Genomic DNA, 16,864 nt, shown 5'->3' with positions numbered 1-16,864 from the left:
ATAGCTAATGCAATAAATAAATAGTTTCTATTTATGTAATAATTATTAATTACAGGTTTTACTTATTTCATGTATTTCTATGTATTATTTTTAGTCACTGTGTTTATGCCATTGTGATCTAAAATGTCGCTAAACATAGCAGCCATTCAGTTGACTTCCCTGGTTAACAAATGTAAAATAAATATGTTGCATGTTTTGTTCAGAGATGTGTAAATGAGTCACTAATGAGCTTTTGATCTAGGTGACTGCTGCATATCTTTAAATCTTTATTGAGTTCCTTAGTGGTACTGGTGCACAACAGTGAAGCATTATTACTGATATGGAGCAAATACCTCTGAACGCCCTCTTTGTGTTAACAGAAATATACAATTTGCATGACAGTGTTACACAGCTTACAACTATGACCCACTCTTCAAGATATGCACATAAGAGAACAACCTTATTGCCAAAAAAGCTATGATTTTGATATGTAGTTTCATTTGTGTATAAATATATTCAGTCAATGAAATTCTTAATTCTAAAAAATATAAAGGCCATAATATGCAGATGTGGTGCTGCGGTAGCGTTGTCGCCTCACAGTAAGACGCTGTCTGGTTCAATTCTCAGCTAGAGCGTCTTCTGTGTGGAGACATGCGTGAATGGGCATACCTTCGTTGAAGGTTGTGCTTCAGGCCTGGCAAGCCGGTACGTAAAAATCAACTGCCAATCATTAGTGGACCGGAGTTCCACTGTGGCGACCCTTAACTGGGAAAAGCAGAAAGACAGAAACAATATGCAGATAAATCAGACACTGGGAAGCTAAAACCCCAACATATTAAATACTAAAAAAAGAGGGATAAAGGTGAGATTGCAGTCCTCCCTGTACAACATCTACTCACTTTTTCTGCTTCTGCACTTTACTGCTGTTATGTGTGTGTATGTTTCAATGCACTTTTTCAATATTGCTGTTCTTAACCTAACCAGATGCACTGTTCCACAATGCAAGGTCATAACACATACAATAGCACTCTAAACTATAAATGTTATAACTATAATATATTAAATGCTACAAGCATATGTGAAACTACTACAGAGATAATAATAGACCAACACTTTAATCTGTACCGCTTTGTATAAAGGCAGTGCTGGTGGACAGTGTGTGTTAATGTCTTCCAGCTTATACTGCAAATTTCCATAAAATTAATTCAAAAACATTAGGTGCTTTAAAGTAGGGAAATGTAACATTAAGGTAATCTCCAAAAATGCTTAAAGCTACAAACCAAGGAAATGTGTTACTAGGTCACTTCTATATAACAATTTATCAGTGTTAAGTGCTACTTTTCTGACATATACCTAACTTGCATCCAGGACTATAACCACACACACACATACACATTCTCCTTAATTTTTTATTCATAACATATTTTCATGTTTCACACCCCTCTGACAGTATCCCTTTGTACAGTTACACACAAACTAAACTCAAAAAGTCAAGGACATTATTTTATCAGTCATATAGGAAAAATAAATTTCACTCATCATCTGAGACATTTTCTGTGCACTTGTATCTGCAGAGTGGGAAAAGATAAATGTGACTTTAACATTACAGTACAACCAGCATGTGGCAGACATGCCCTGTGGGTCAAGTCTATTTTTCATTATGGGGACCATCTGCTGTGTGAAGTGGACAATATTTGGATGTGTGCCTTTTTCAGAAATATGCACCCAAATGTCATACTTTTTTATTTTATACATAGTTCATGTTTTAGGAATTAACAAAAAAAGAGACATGCTCACCATGTTAGAATTAAAGACTGTAGTATTATTTATACATCCTGCAAAATAAAGCAAGCTTTGACCTTTTTTACAGAACTTTCACTTACCTTAACACTTTGTTACATCACTGAAACTTAAAGCACAGAACTTTAAAAATCTGCTATAGATTTTTTTTCACAACCTTATACTGTAAGCTACATCACCAACAAAATTAAATGTATTAACCAAATGAAAAAAGTAAATCTACCTAGACTTTAGTTTAGGTTTTGAAGCACTAAAACGTTTTCCATAACTACAGTTTAAGAAGCAGAAATGACACATTTACCTGGACACTTGTACAGTTTCTTAGCTTGAGCAATATCTCCTTGACTCAGTCTGACACGCTGACCAATGGCAGGCCTCACACCACTGTCATCTCTTCGAGGAAGAATGGTGTCCAGGAAGACACCTCTATGGGAACCAAATAGAGAACAGCCATAAGCACTGAATATAACCACCAGGAAGACAGTCATTCTGGTACATGATAATTCACTTCAAATATCCCAAAATACATTGTAATATAATCCTTCAAAAAAATGAAGAAAATACAGCATACCACATATGTGTTTAGTCAGACATTTGTTTTATAGCCACGTGCACACCTATTTTGTAAAGTTGATTCTGCATAGTGCAATATCAATCTTGAGTATTTAAAAGCAATACAATACCTAGATTTACATTATTTTATAAAATGGGCAGGACATTAAAAAATACCGTAGTGAAGAATGGCAGATAAAAAGAAGTCTGTGGCATTACGGCAGTATATTAAATTACTGTCAAACATGGATATAAAAAAGAAAATAGATGCTATCTTCTTTATGATCACTAAATGTGGGTAAAATGCAGTGGTTAGCAAATGTGAAAAAATTAATGATAATAAAAGTTACAAGAGCCTGTCTTTTCCTTTCTCCAACTAACCATGGTTCTTTATAAACTAGGGAACATCTGAACTAATGAAGATAACTGCAAACCAGCAGCAGTTACTAGGATCACTGATTTCCCTTTCCATTGCTAACTGTGGTTGACCCGAGTGGAAAAATACAATAAAATAAAATAAACATAACTGTAGCATCAGCAGTTACAAGGGTGTGTGCGTGTGTGTGTATGTGTGTGTGTGTGTGTGTGTGTGTGCGTGTGTGTACCTGTGTGTGCGTGTGTGTGTGTGTGTGTGTGTGTGTGTGTGTGTGTGTGTGTGTGTGTGTGTGTGTGTGTGTGTGTGTGTGTGTGTGTGTGTGTGTGTGTGTGTGTGTGTGGGTGCGCATGTGTGAGAGACAAAGAGAAATAGTATGTGTTGGGAAAGTTGTAATGCTTTACGCTGCATGTGTCGGATATTACTGTTGCTTTTATTTATGCATGCCCTCATCCATCTGACTGCAGTACGACACCTGAGGTGTACATTGTCAAGAAAGCATCTGCAATTGCTTAGCAAACTTGTGTGTGCGTGCCCTTGTAAAAGAGTTTCTGTATATGTGTCAGGACTGTCCCTCTGCCTCTACATCTGTGTGTAAGTGTGCATGTAGATATTAAATAATTGTATAACTTATATTTTCGATGTAAAATACTTCCTCCAACAATTACATATTCTACAACAACTTTGAAACATTAACTGAAAGAACTGTTTTACATGACAAATATAAAAAATGCATATAATAATAATAAACCAAATACAAAACAATTTTCAAATCCTTTTTTCTAGGGTCAATAATAATGCCCAGGTTGGGTGTTACAGGGAAATAGAAGGACATTCTAGGTGTGAAGAGGCCCTCTGCCTAATTTATCAGGCTTAACAACACCCCAGGGTGGCCCTTTACTTTCCTATAATGTCTGCCCTACTGAGTATTATTGCTTCCTTATTTATTCTGAGGAAATAGGTAGACTATGCCTCAAAGATTTTGGCCTAGTTACAGCAAAATGAAATAAGAACTCAAAGGGTTAACATGTTTACAAAAGGCAATTAATAACAGATTTTCTAACAACCTAGAATATATTAGCATACAAGATTATATAACAGTGTTACAATAAACAGCAATCAGTAATACAAACTATGCACAGTTCAGTACATATAATAAGCAGTACTTTAATGGCTGCAAGTCACAGCCACAGGACTGATTAAATAGGTTTAATCAAAAAGTCCATTCAACGTGTATTTTACATGATCACCCTACAATGCCAGCATAGATAATGTGAGGAGAGGTATTGCTTAAGGGTAGCTACAAATTAGGAAGTGACTTTCATGGCTGAGCACCATGAACTTAAAAAGTTTTATTATTACATTTTAGTGTATATAGAGGGCTACACTTAGAGTCAGATCATCAAGGACTTCACACTACTTCCCATATGAAATATCAGCACATGATCATTCATAAAAGCATTGCTCAACCACAAGTGATATGTTTACTTGTTCCTGGAGTTATTTATGTGGTTAGAGAGACAATTGAGAAACCTAGCCCAATTACCTCACTGCCTATTTATGTTACTTGCTCAAAATCACAAAATCAGAAAATGGAGGCTGGGAAAAAGAAAGACCATACCACAGGAACCAACTTATTAACAACTTACAACCTTAATACCCTGCACTAATTGCCAAACTTCTCCTCCCCAACATCCCACCTGCAAACATAACAATAAACACTTCTGCAGAAGGCAAATCAGTTTGCAAACAAGATACTTTCCATAAAGGTGCAGAGCAGTCTCACACACATAGAGACCCTGCTGTACCTAGTAAAAATGAACCTTTGATCTGCAATGACAGGTGATCACTACCAGCTGTGCTTGGATAGTTAGAGTTCAACCAACTGGTCCTCAACCACCTGTAGGAAAACCCTTCAAGCTTCCTCTGCTGGTTGTGAAAGTAAGCAGTTTTTTAAAGATAAGAACATCCTTTCCTAGAGTGAGTCTAGCTTCCTATACAGACAAAAATTAAACACCTTATAGAAGACACCCAACACAGAGAATACATTTTTTAGGAGTAATGTTATCATGACAGGAGCATGAAAGGGAACAGACAAGCCACAGGTCCTATTATACAAAGGTCACATGTATTTTATATTATCTGGTTGAGGATGAACCACTCTCAGAATCATATTGGCTTAGCCTACCAGCTGTGCCAGACAGACTGGCATTTATTTCAACATACCTCAAAGCTCTCTTCTCAATGAATCAATTATTTAGATTCTGAGGTCTGAGTAGAGCAAGCAGGTTATGTCTCTAAATAAATGGTCAATTCTAAAATTTGGAAATTAAGCTTTACAAAGCAGTGACTGCAAATTAGAATGCAACAGACACAGAGTGAAGAAAATCAGAACAAGAACTGACCCTTGATGAGTAGCTCTTATATTTTACAAATGGCAGGAATCTGCATCACTGATGCATCTTAGACTTTCTACTGCTAAGTCAGCTGTTTGTATGATCTGAGTATTCATTATCTTGTCCATCGAATGCCACCTCATTGATTAAAAGATGATGGGAGACAGAAAAAAAGCCTTGGTTAGATCCCTATAGGCCAGCCTTTCCAGATTCCAATTTTCTATTCTTATGGAAATTGCACAAATAAACAAAAGGAGAGTATCTGTGGCATTCTAGGCCTTCCTTCTTGGACATGAACTGAATGTCAAATACCAAAATAAAGAAGTCCAGAAATCCCTTTAGCTTGTATGACAGTCTTCACTAATGTTTTTCACTAGTTTATGCAGAAATAAAACAGACCTGAAAGAAGGAAAATGTGCTGCTGGAGCCACATATCACAGAATTTATTAGCTACAAGAGAAAAATCCGAAAATGTGAGTAAGTGAAGTGGAAATGAAAATAAAGCAGGCCCTCAGAAAACATGGAAAGAAACCTTCAACTCAGCTTTTCAGTAGGGAGGGATCATCTTTAATATGAGGTTTTCAGTTGCTATGTTGTCCTGTTGTGCAAGCACAATCAATACACTTGTGTGTCACAATGTAAGGAGCAATGATTGCTAGTAACCTCTTTAAAAAGACAGTCATCTACTACGAATGTTAGTTTGCTGCTTGGAGCTATAGTGCCTTGAATGTTTTAGCTCCAACAGCCAGCAGTGAGTTACTGCTCAAGGATGGAACTATGTAATGGGTAACTCTCCTTAATATCAAAGGTTTGTACTCTGCAAAGGTATCAAGAGTACATTACCATAGCAGTTAATTTTTTTTTTTTGCTCCTTTACTTTTAGGTGGTTTACAACAAGAAAAAGAAAACAAATCACATACAGCTGTAACAGCTTGCAGCATTATACTTTTCTATAGCAAAGTTTATTTTATCATCAAGAGCAAAGGGCAAGAAAATTAGTTCCAAATGCTTGTTTGCACTTGAGACCTGACTTGTGAAAACAATGCAAACATGTTTTTATCAATGATAGTATGTTTTACATTGCTTCTCCATGACCCTCTATTTTAGGGAAGCAAGTAAACTCAACACCGTGTTCCTGAAGTAATGTATTTTTAATCAACCTCATACTGCTCAAGCCTCATATCTTTGGAAACTGCCAGTACTTGTGGATGCAATGCATTTTTTAACCGGGCCCACAATGCCATATACTGCTTCCCCAAAATCATAAACTGCAAATTAAGTATTTCAGCTCTGTATGCCTAAAATTAGTTTCAGATATTACTGTATATTGCTTACACTGGACCAAATGACTCATTGGTACAATAAAAATGTTGTATGTTGCTTCTCACCTGTCAAACTGCAAATCAACAATGGCTGAGCTTAGGTAAAATCAATTTCAGCTACTTGCTAGAACATCTGACAGCAGCTATTACAGTAACATAATTACCTTTTTTATCATCAGCCAATGGTGTATGTAGCTGCCCCATGATCATCTTTTCATTGAATCATTTAAAAATTCTTCTAGATGTTTGCTAGTGTCCTCCCACAACTTATGAAATAAATGTACTTTTTATTAACAGAAGACTGTGTGTTACTTCTCCACAATCATTTTCAAATGATGGATATTGTTTTCCTGAGGCATAAACTGCAAAGTCTGTCTGTCTTAGCTTAGGTGAAATTGTTTTTAACTGTATGGTAGCATTTGTGACAGAGTTTGTGTAAATATAACAAACATTTTTGGTCTGAGCAAAATGCTACATGATGTTTCCTGTATAATGTGTTTTGCCCTTAAAATTGCCTAGCTACATTTCATTGAACCACTGGGAACTGAACACCTTTAGATCACAACTTTAAAGTCACTGTGAGTTTCTTCACAATATGTTGCATTTTGTAAGCTGTTGGAGCATTTTCTGAGGGTTTTTGCCCTTTTTACAACTGTGTTGTGACTGTGGAGCTGTACATAAAATTTAAGGTGTGTGTGAGGGCAGAGTCCACAAAATGGGGTGGTGAAGAGTTTGTATTTTAACTCACAATTTTCATTTTCCAGTTTGTGGAAAATGGGAAGTTGAAAAGATGTGCTTTAATCAGACATAAGTAAACCCTTTAAAACATGTAAAATCAGTTTCATCCGCTAGCACTTGACAGTGCTTACTGAATGCAGTGTATGTTAATCAAAATCCTAACGTTGTATTTTGTTGCCCTGTGGTAATTTCTGGCCATACATCTATAACCATTATTGATCCAGTACAGTTCCAGGAAAAAAAACATTTATCAATGATAAACAATGGTTAAGGAAATTGTTTGAAAACAAGCTGAAGGGGAAAAGAGAATATGTAATGGCTAAAAAATAACAGAACTTCTGAAACTGCTAGTTGCAGTGACAATATTAGCAACTGTTTTTTGTTTATCAAAGCAATTAAAGGCTGAGGCAACAACTTCTTGATCAGTTGATAAGATGTCATTTTGGGTTAGTGGGTGGCAATTCTTAATATCCTACTTCTATTTTTACAGACACTCCTTATGTTATTGGCCATATTAGTCAACCTTTGACATTCATTTTTAACACGCAGAAGTACACCAATCCTAAGGATTTCCAAATCCTTAAACTTAGATGAGACCTTAAAAAAGCTCTGAGTTTTGTATTAATCCAAGGAGTAATTAATGGTGAATCTTTCTAATGGGTGTAAGGTAATTTATTTATTCGGTTATTAGTTAACCAGGCAAGTGAGCTGATCTGAACTTTGGCCAAGGCTTGGAGCAAATCCATAATAAGCAAGAGTGCAGAAGAAACCAAACAAACTTATACATCCATATCCTAACTTATTTTCGTTTTCTTTGTTTTTCCATATCCTAAAGTAGCATTAGTACTCTAACGTCTACTGCCACTGCTGCAAATTTTTTATGTCCCAGTACATTTCTCCAACTCATACAATTTGTGGTTGTATAATTTTTGAAGCTGTTCTAAGTTGCTGGGTCATAGATAGGTTTTTGTCTTCTCTATTACATCACCAATTGTTTTTACCATCTTTGGCCAGGTCTTAAACAATTACATAATTAATTAAAGACTGCTTCACTGACAGGCTAGGACTGGTTCTCTCAGGTATTTCTTTCTTGAAATAGGAGCTCTTACCATTTCCTGATTGTTTTTCATTTACTCCTATCCACTATTGTGAGTCAGCCCAGTCCGCTAAACTAGGGTGTCATTCATCTCACCTACCCTATCTCCAATTCTCATTATCTCTACACTTATAGTTTTCTAACTCCACCCACTCAGTTACACCCACCAACCACAACCCATCCACTGTCCTTCCTGCTTATCCACACCCAATCCATTTCCCTCCTTCACATACTTGCCAATGTGTTCCCATTCTCTACTCTACTATCCAATCCCTACCTATACTATTCTCCACTTAATCAACATATATCGTATTTCCTGCATGATAGCCCTATCTACTACATACTCACTCAGTCTCTAACTCTTTATTTTATGCCTTCTCCTTTCTACCCTATCCTTCCTAACTTTCTACTTTAAGCACTCTTCATTCTACTTAACCTTCTCCACTTCTTTTTACCCCATCTGTCTCAGCTTGCTACTTTAATCACTCTTTACCCTACTTACCTTCTCCTCATATTACACTACCTTCATACCATCCCTACTGCTCCTTAACTGTAAGTCTCCTCCTTCTGGAATTCTTCAAACCATGCATCCATCTAGCATACTCATACTATATTTCTCACTTTTCATCGCACTTTACTTTTTCCTATTACACCTCACTGCACTCAACCCCATTTTCTAGCCTCCCAAATACTCAACAACCACATCTACCTTAGCTAACCAATCTGAAAGCTACAAAGACATATCTCCTAGCCTCTATCAAATAAATCCTCTTCTCCTATACAAATTGAAAATTATTGAAAATTATCCCACTAAAAACATATATTTTATTCCTCTAAACATTACTACCGTCTACTTTCAAAGGTACCTTACCATCCTATCAGAAACCAACAGCTATTATATTACACATTCAGGCTTACTACCTTACCCTTATGTGGAGGCACTCACCACAATCCAGGGCCCACATCATCCAATCCAGCCACACTACCTCATATCAATTCCTGCAAATCCTTATATATGGTCACTCTAAACTTCCAAAGCATTTGTAATAAAATTTCTGCCTTTCACGGATGGATTGCCCACATTCAAGCAGATATCATTGCTGCTACAGAGATCTAGCTAAAACTTATATTATGGACTCTGAAATTCTCCCGCCAGGCTTTGAAACTGTAAGATCTGATAGGCCCCATAAAAAAGGAGGTGGTGTTACACTGTTTTTTCCAAATACCTACAATTTAGCTCCTTACGCAAATACCATTCCACAGTTTTCTAATGACAAACTTCTTAATTCTTTCCTAAAAATGAATAACTTTAAAAAATTGTTTATCATAGTTCTTTACATACCCCATGGCAACAACATACCCTTACAGGAAGAGATCCTTGCCTGGATTTTCAATAATATTAAAATTGAAGCTATCATTCTGGGTGATGTAAATATCATTTGGCTAGACCTGTGCTTTAACTTCCCATCTTTGAATATTAATGTATTTATTTTACTCAGCATATCACTTCTCCAACCAGACCTAATAGGAACAATGACAGTCTCTTCATTTTAGACTGAATTCTGGTCACTGACCTTAATAAAATGGCCTCGGCTGCTATACTCACAAACACCCTGAGTGATCATCTCCCCACTTTTGTTTGCCAAAACTGCTCCCTAGTTTCAAAATCAACATCAGTATAAAGTAAGGAACCTGACTAACTTTAATCCAGTGATCTTCACTGATACACTAAAAAAGATTAACTGGTACATGCTAAAACCCCTTCCCCTAGACAAGGCAGTTGACTATTTCAGCACAATATCTCTAGATACACTAAATAGTCTTATACCCCCTTCTTCTAAAGAGGATAAAAATGAACCATGCCCCATGGCTGACTAAGCATACTAAGGAACTTATCAAGTCAGGGACAAAATTTGGAAGCAATGGCTAACAAATAAAAACCCTCCAGACCTGTTAAAATTTAAACTCCTCAACCAGGTAAAAAGACTAGTCAATAAAGACAAAAAAGAACATTATCAAAAACTTCAGAATAACCATAAGCAGAAACCTCAAACATTCTGGAATTCCATTATATCACTGCTAAATCCAGGCATGTAAATCAACCCATGTCTGCATCCTGACAAAACATCTTAAGAAAAAGCCACTCTCTAATTCTCATTTCATCAACAATATAGCATACATCACTGCTAACTTATCCCAAGCACACTGCAGCACAAGCGTTATGACATCATCAAAACTATCCTCTTACTCCTCTTCCACTACAACCACCCATTAGTCTCACAAGACCAGTACCCACTCTACACCCATTTTCACTCAATTTCATTACAGCCATTACAATAAAAAGACTATTTCTCAAGCTCAAACCTTGCTCTAACGCTCCTGACAACCTACCAAAGAACATCCAAAACTAGCAGACGATGCTATTGGCTAACCTATTATTCTTAATAAATCCATCAAAGAATTCTATGTCCCTAAAATCTGGGAAAAAAGCATTTATTCTTCCTCCTCATAAAGGTGGCAACAGAACTGGTATCTCAAAATTCTGACCTATCGCCATTCTTTCTCCTATCTCCAAGATCGTAGAAAAATGCATATATATTCAACTTCTAAATTTTCTGCTTTACAACCAAATCTTATCTCCCACACAACATGGATTTAGACCAGGCCATAGTACTACAACATGCTGGTGAAATTGTCTCCTTCCTATTTCTGGACCTTTCAAAAGCATTTGAAACTCTCTCTCACCCTCTACTTATAACCCAACTCTCTAAGCTTGACCTTTCCCCCCCTCACACAACTGGTTCTCAAGTTACTTAGCAGACAGACAACAGGCTGTTTAATGGCAACACTCCCTCTCTCCATATCTTAACACCTTTACCAGGGTCCCCCAAGGCTCTATACTAGAACGCCTCCTATTCAGCATTTTCATTAATAGTTTTCATTCTTGACTCTGTCAGGGATCTCTTATTCAGTGCACAGATGACTTGACTATTATATGCACTGCTTATTCCATTACCGATCTTCAACAAATAACTCAAGTGGCCTTTACCTCCACTGAGATATGGATGTACAATAATTATCTATCCCTTAGCCCAAACAAAACCAAGCTCGTACTATTTATACCCACAAAGATAAACTCCCTTAAACAAAGCTCAGTTCACTATACATTCTCAAAGTAACGTAACAATCTAGGTTGTTACCCACTCAAAACTACTAAGAGTAATTCTAGAGGAACACTTGAAATGTGACTTGCACATATATCAGCAAAACTCACCAAACTATAGGAATCTTCTATAGACATAAACACTTCCTTATCCCCTCCATAAAACAAGTCCTTGCTTCCCATTACCTACTATCCTCTCTCGTTTATGTTCCCCCTCTACTTGCTAAACTTCAGTCCTCCCTAAAGCTAAGCTTGAGACATAGTATAACAAAACTGCCAAGTTCATTACAAATGCACTCCACCCATCACTGCATCATTCAACACTCTCTGAACTGTCTAGAACTACCGCACTACCTCTCCTACCTGCAATTAACAGCAGCACACAAAATAATCTTTAAACTATCAGAATGTCCTGCTCTTACTTTGGTATTTACTTACTATCATCCAAAGAGGCCTCTCAGATCTGAGAATAAGCACCTTTTGCAGGTACACAAACTAAACATACCAGCCGGCCAGCTTCTTTACTCTTGCTCTTTTGCCAAAATTTGGAATGCCCTGCCATTAACTATTAGAACTGCTCAGAATCTTGCCTCTTTCAAAATGTCTCTACAAGACAACCTATCTTCTATCTGGAATTGTACTTGCACCAAGTCTCCACCTGTCTAAACCTAACTGCCTTTGCTTAATGATGGCATTGATGATTTCGTATCTACTATCTAATAATATCCGATGAAAACCTCACTATAGTGCCAGAAAGATTTATGTAATGTTAACCTTCTTAATTTAGTTGTTCTCCATTTGTCAGTTTTTGTTTTACCATTAATTCAATTAACTAACTATTTTGCCTTTGTTGTATATACTCCTGAAATGTATTTGCATTGTATATATTCACCTCTATGTTCATGTTATTGTGAAGCTTTTCTCCCCGGGCCTCCACTCAAAATGGGCTCTTAACAGCCCACTGGACTATCCTGGTAAACAAAAGCAAATAAATTAATTAATAATGCATATGGTAAGTGTATCTAATAACATACAATGTAAAGCAGGCTAACACCAACCTTCTGATGCTAAAAAACAAATACAAAAGCTGCTTTACAAAGTATAATGCAAAGCAGGCAAGCAATAATATACAATTTTTCAAAAATGTCATATACTTAAGTACCTAAAGAAACTAAAAACCTTTAAGTTAAACCTTTAATTTAACCATAAAAATGTATACAGCACAGATCTTTAGCAAATTTTGAAGGAAAATAACTTTCAAAGTGAGCTGTTCCACAAGCAATTCTCAAAAAGAAAGGCAAGATGTTATTATAGTGCTAGTTTGTACAGAAGAGTGTCCAGTAATGTGATTTAGTGAAATATTATGTTATTTTATTTATTTATTGTTTGCTAATTGAAGAACAGTGATCCACATGGATCTTTTCATACTCATTCCTGAAGTACTGGCTAGTTGACTGACTTGCCCAGGATCATATATTGGGCAAACGAAAGCAGGGGGGCAAACCCTGGACTTCTGTTTTCTAGTACTTCGAACAGTGACTGCGAAAATAATATAATTAACTTTTTTTTTAATCATAGGCGCAGTGGTGTATATTGCTCCATGATAATCAGTGCTATCTGTATCCTTTTCCTTCGTTAATTCTCTGTGCTAACTGCCAGAAAAGAGATATTAGTAACATAATTACAGCTGTAGAAATGACTTCAAGATGTTGACATGGAATAGGGTCTGTGATCATTAAGAGAAGGAAGAAATAATCTCCACAGTGCATTAGGCCAGCAGTGTTAGTTTTGTTGTGCACTAATTCAATCAAAACAAATGTGAAAAGGCACATATCAGTGGGGTTATAATGGACCCTGTAGTCACAATTCCCTCATGCTGAGCAAACAAAAGGCCTAAACTGCATTCATCATGCACTACTAAAATGTTATCAGTGAAACAACATATCCACATCATTGTGACAGACTACAAATATTTTTTTCAAGCTGATTGTGAAAAGACAATATTACTATAATATAGATTTCCAAAACTGCAACAACCTCAACAGAGACAAAACTAAAATGTTGACTTAGAAAATGAGAGAACTATGATGGGTCTTCTGATGAGTGTGAGATGGAAAAGCCACTTCACAAAGTTTTAGTGCCACATTGCTACAAGGGATAGAGTGGAATTAATTCTAGTACATCGAATATTGCAGGAAGGGGCCTAAACAATGTTGCAATGAAACCTGTCAAAATTATTAAACCACAATTACTGTTAAGAAGAAAAGGTTACATCAAAATTCAAAATACAGTAACATTAAAATTTAGGCAGTAAAGAGTCCTGTTAGCAATGCATTAATGGATCTGGAAGAAGTGACAAGAAAGGCCAAAGCAACATCCAAAGGGTGGTAAAACTAAAATGTATAATGTGAAGAGAGTAACTGCAGCTGCCAAAGGTTTACATCAACTGAGTAGCTGACAGAAAAGCCAGTACAAAAAGAGGTGGTATCAGGTGGGTGACACTTGCACAATGAAAGACAGCAGTGGCGAGAGAGAAGAGTACATTTATGATATTGTAATGGTCCTAAATATTTCAGATAAAGGAAGATAGAGCATCCTAAAGCTGAGAGGCAATCTGTGAGAAGGCTCTATTTCCAGACAATGGATGAACAGGAGCCCTGCTAAAAACAACAGATTTATCTGTTTGAGATAATAATGCATAAATGTTCACAGTGCTTTATTAGAGTCAGGTGAATGGTAAATACACATAAAAGGGAAGCTTATTTATCAAGGAGATGAAGAGATACATTGCCTCCTGAAATGTTCATGTTTCAGTTTGTAATGACTCACTCTGAATTAAGTTACACTAATTTTCAAATAGCCTGGATGATATTTTGAAATTGAATTCCATTTAATGTGATTTATAACCTTTTAAATGAATGGCATTTCCAAAGGTGAAAACAAGCAAAGTACATTCCAACATGCAAATACAAGATACTTCCAGTATCTGGTTAGTCTCTGATATGAAATGGCATGGGACGACTTAAAACATTTTGAACTGTGTAGCAGCATTGTGAATGACCTGTTTAGTTTGCATGATGAATAAATCGAACCAAATTCCCAGATAATTAAATCAAGAGACCTACTGAAATAATACGTTGATGAGATAATGAGTGCAAGTTCAGGGAATTAGGAGGGTCTTTACAAAAAAAAGCCAGACAGAATGCATTTAACTGTATTTGGACTGACTTGTAAACATTCTCATCACACTAAACTCACATCAAACATAAATCCTGTTATAGGCAGGACGGAATTACATTAAAGCTGCATCCATTCTGCACCTAGGCCAGCTTATCTGCAAACATCATATAAAAGATCTTTGTAATGATTAGAAACAGACAGAAAAGAAGATGATCCAGAAGAGAACCCCAGGAAACACCAACAGAGGTGACTATATAATCTTCACAGCTGCTTGTCTGCAAGATAAATAACCAGTATACAATTTTTCATAAAGTTATCAGAAATACCAAAGCTTTTCAGTTGACCAGTAAACGCAGAGTGATCTATAGAGTCAAAAGTCCATTTAAGATCAATGAGCATACCACCTGTGTTGGAAAAATAAGTTAGGAAAGTTTAACGCTGTACTGGTGCTGTGGCTATTTCTGAAGCCATGGCATTCCTTGAGATGGAGATATTTCCTAACAAATTAAATGGTTTGCGAGTATGCAATATTTTCCAATAATATGGATAAAAGGAAATCCTGTAGTCAGAGAAATATTTTCAGAAGCAAGAAAATGGCTGCATATTTCAAGGTGTTCATTTAACTCCAGAAATGAGCAACAAATCAAAAGCATGACCAAATGTGTTTTTTAATAAAATGTGAAGCAAGCATTTCTGGAAAAGAATAGTAGTGTGGATGGGTCAGAGGGAGTAGAATCCTGCAAATTACATACATTTATGTGTACACATTTGGAGACCTGGATTTGAGGAGAAATCAGGACACAAACATGCCCATGAATTACTTAAGAGAATGAACTGTGTGAAGTAGGACGCTGGTCAGAGAAGGAGCAGAGGAAAGTAGTCCAAAAAGGCATTATCAACATTTAGTGCATAATGCTTAGAAATAACAGCTATGGCAAGGGGGGGGAGAGTTATGCCTTATTTTTTATACCTAATTACAATCTCACAGGTTGACTACATAACACCCCTTGTTTGTTTTTCTGAGCATCAGCTTTAGACTTTTAAACTCAGTTTCAAAAGCACTACCTCAGGTTAAGGAAGAGCAGGAAAGCATTGATCATTGCAGTAGCTTAATACACATTGCCCAGTTCAGACATCAAAAACTTATGGGTCTTAGCTAAAAGTGTCTGGTTTCTTAAAAAAATGGAATGCACCAGTGTTTATGATGGGCAGTGTCTTTATTATTTGAATAAACTTTAAAACAAATATTTGGTATAACTTATATGTACAGACAACTTATTATATGCTACTGAAAGGCATAATTCAAGTATCGAACTATGGTGCAATTTATGAAGCATGGAATTGTTCTAAAAGACAAGCACCGTGCAGGGGGATCACACTGGATGTTGCACAGAGATGATTTGTTTAATAAAGCTCCTGTGGTATACTAAAAAAGGGATACAATAAGTCAGGGGTCACTTACGGAATTAGGAACAACATGACATGAATCTTCAAACATCTCTAAGAAATGTTACTGAAGACCCAGTTTAAGGTGCTACGATTAGTAATAATGACATTTGATCAAAGTATAAACTAACTGATAAATGTCAAAAGTGAGTAGTCTGTTAGCTAGGAAAATGAAGGGGCCCATATTACAGTTTAAATTAAACTAATCAAAGATTGCAATATTTTCCTTCACAAGCAAGGTTTCATCTGATTTACAACACTGTCTAGGACTTCAGAGGAGGAATATAAACAGATGATATAAACTGACATACTTACTTACTGGGGCATGCATTAAGAACTGAGTTTGGGACTACCAACTCAGCCTTACAGGATATTCTGTCCAAAGGAGTGCAGCAGCACTCAGTCTCACTGCACCGTAATTACTCCTGGAGCACTGATAAAGCCTTACTAATAACTTGGTAAAGGCTGAGTTGGGATACAACATCAGGGCTAGGAGTCTGGCTCCAGATATCAACAAGACATTATCTTACTGCAGAGACTGTCTACATTTATTTATGCAAAAAACAGCCCACAGGTGATAAAAGCTGAGGCAGGAGAGAGGGTAAAAAGCACAGGTTTACAGTTATGTTCAATGTCTCCTAAATATATAGCAACATCTTAAGTAAATAACTCAGCTACTCAAATGAAACTTGTTTAGAAAGTTTAAATTTAAATGAGTAAAAGAATAAAACCCATTTTCAGAGCAGTTTATCTCATTGTGCAAAAGGTGAGAGCATTTAGGAAATGTTTATTACCACAGCAAATCTAAGGTTATTCTAG

The 16,864-nt window shown here is 36.4% G+C and overlaps 1 protein-coding gene across 1 annotated transcript in view; it reads right to left on the bottom strand.

Annotated features, from left to right (window-relative positions):
- Window positions 1–16,864, bottom strand: part of TLL2 (tolloid like 2) — a 2,712,623-nt gene that overhangs the window by 822,336 nt on the left and 1,873,423 nt on the right. Inside the window, exon 8 of the mRNA XM_044056577.1 lies at window positions 2,081–2,205. Within this exon, the coding sequence (XP_043912512.1) occupies window positions 2,081–2,205 (125 nt within the window). The remainder of the gene's footprint in view (window positions 1–2,080; window positions 2,206–16,864) is intronic.

Source organism: Protopterus annectens, chromosome 14.part0 (genome assembly GCF_019279795.1).
Source record: "Protopterus annectens isolate FY-2018-M chromosome 14.part0, PAN1.0, whole genome shotgun sequence".
Lineage (NCBI taxonomy): Eukaryota > Metazoa > Chordata > Ceratodontiformes > Protopteridae > Protopterus > Protopterus annectens.
This window is presented reverse-complemented; position numbering and strand designations above follow the sequence as displayed.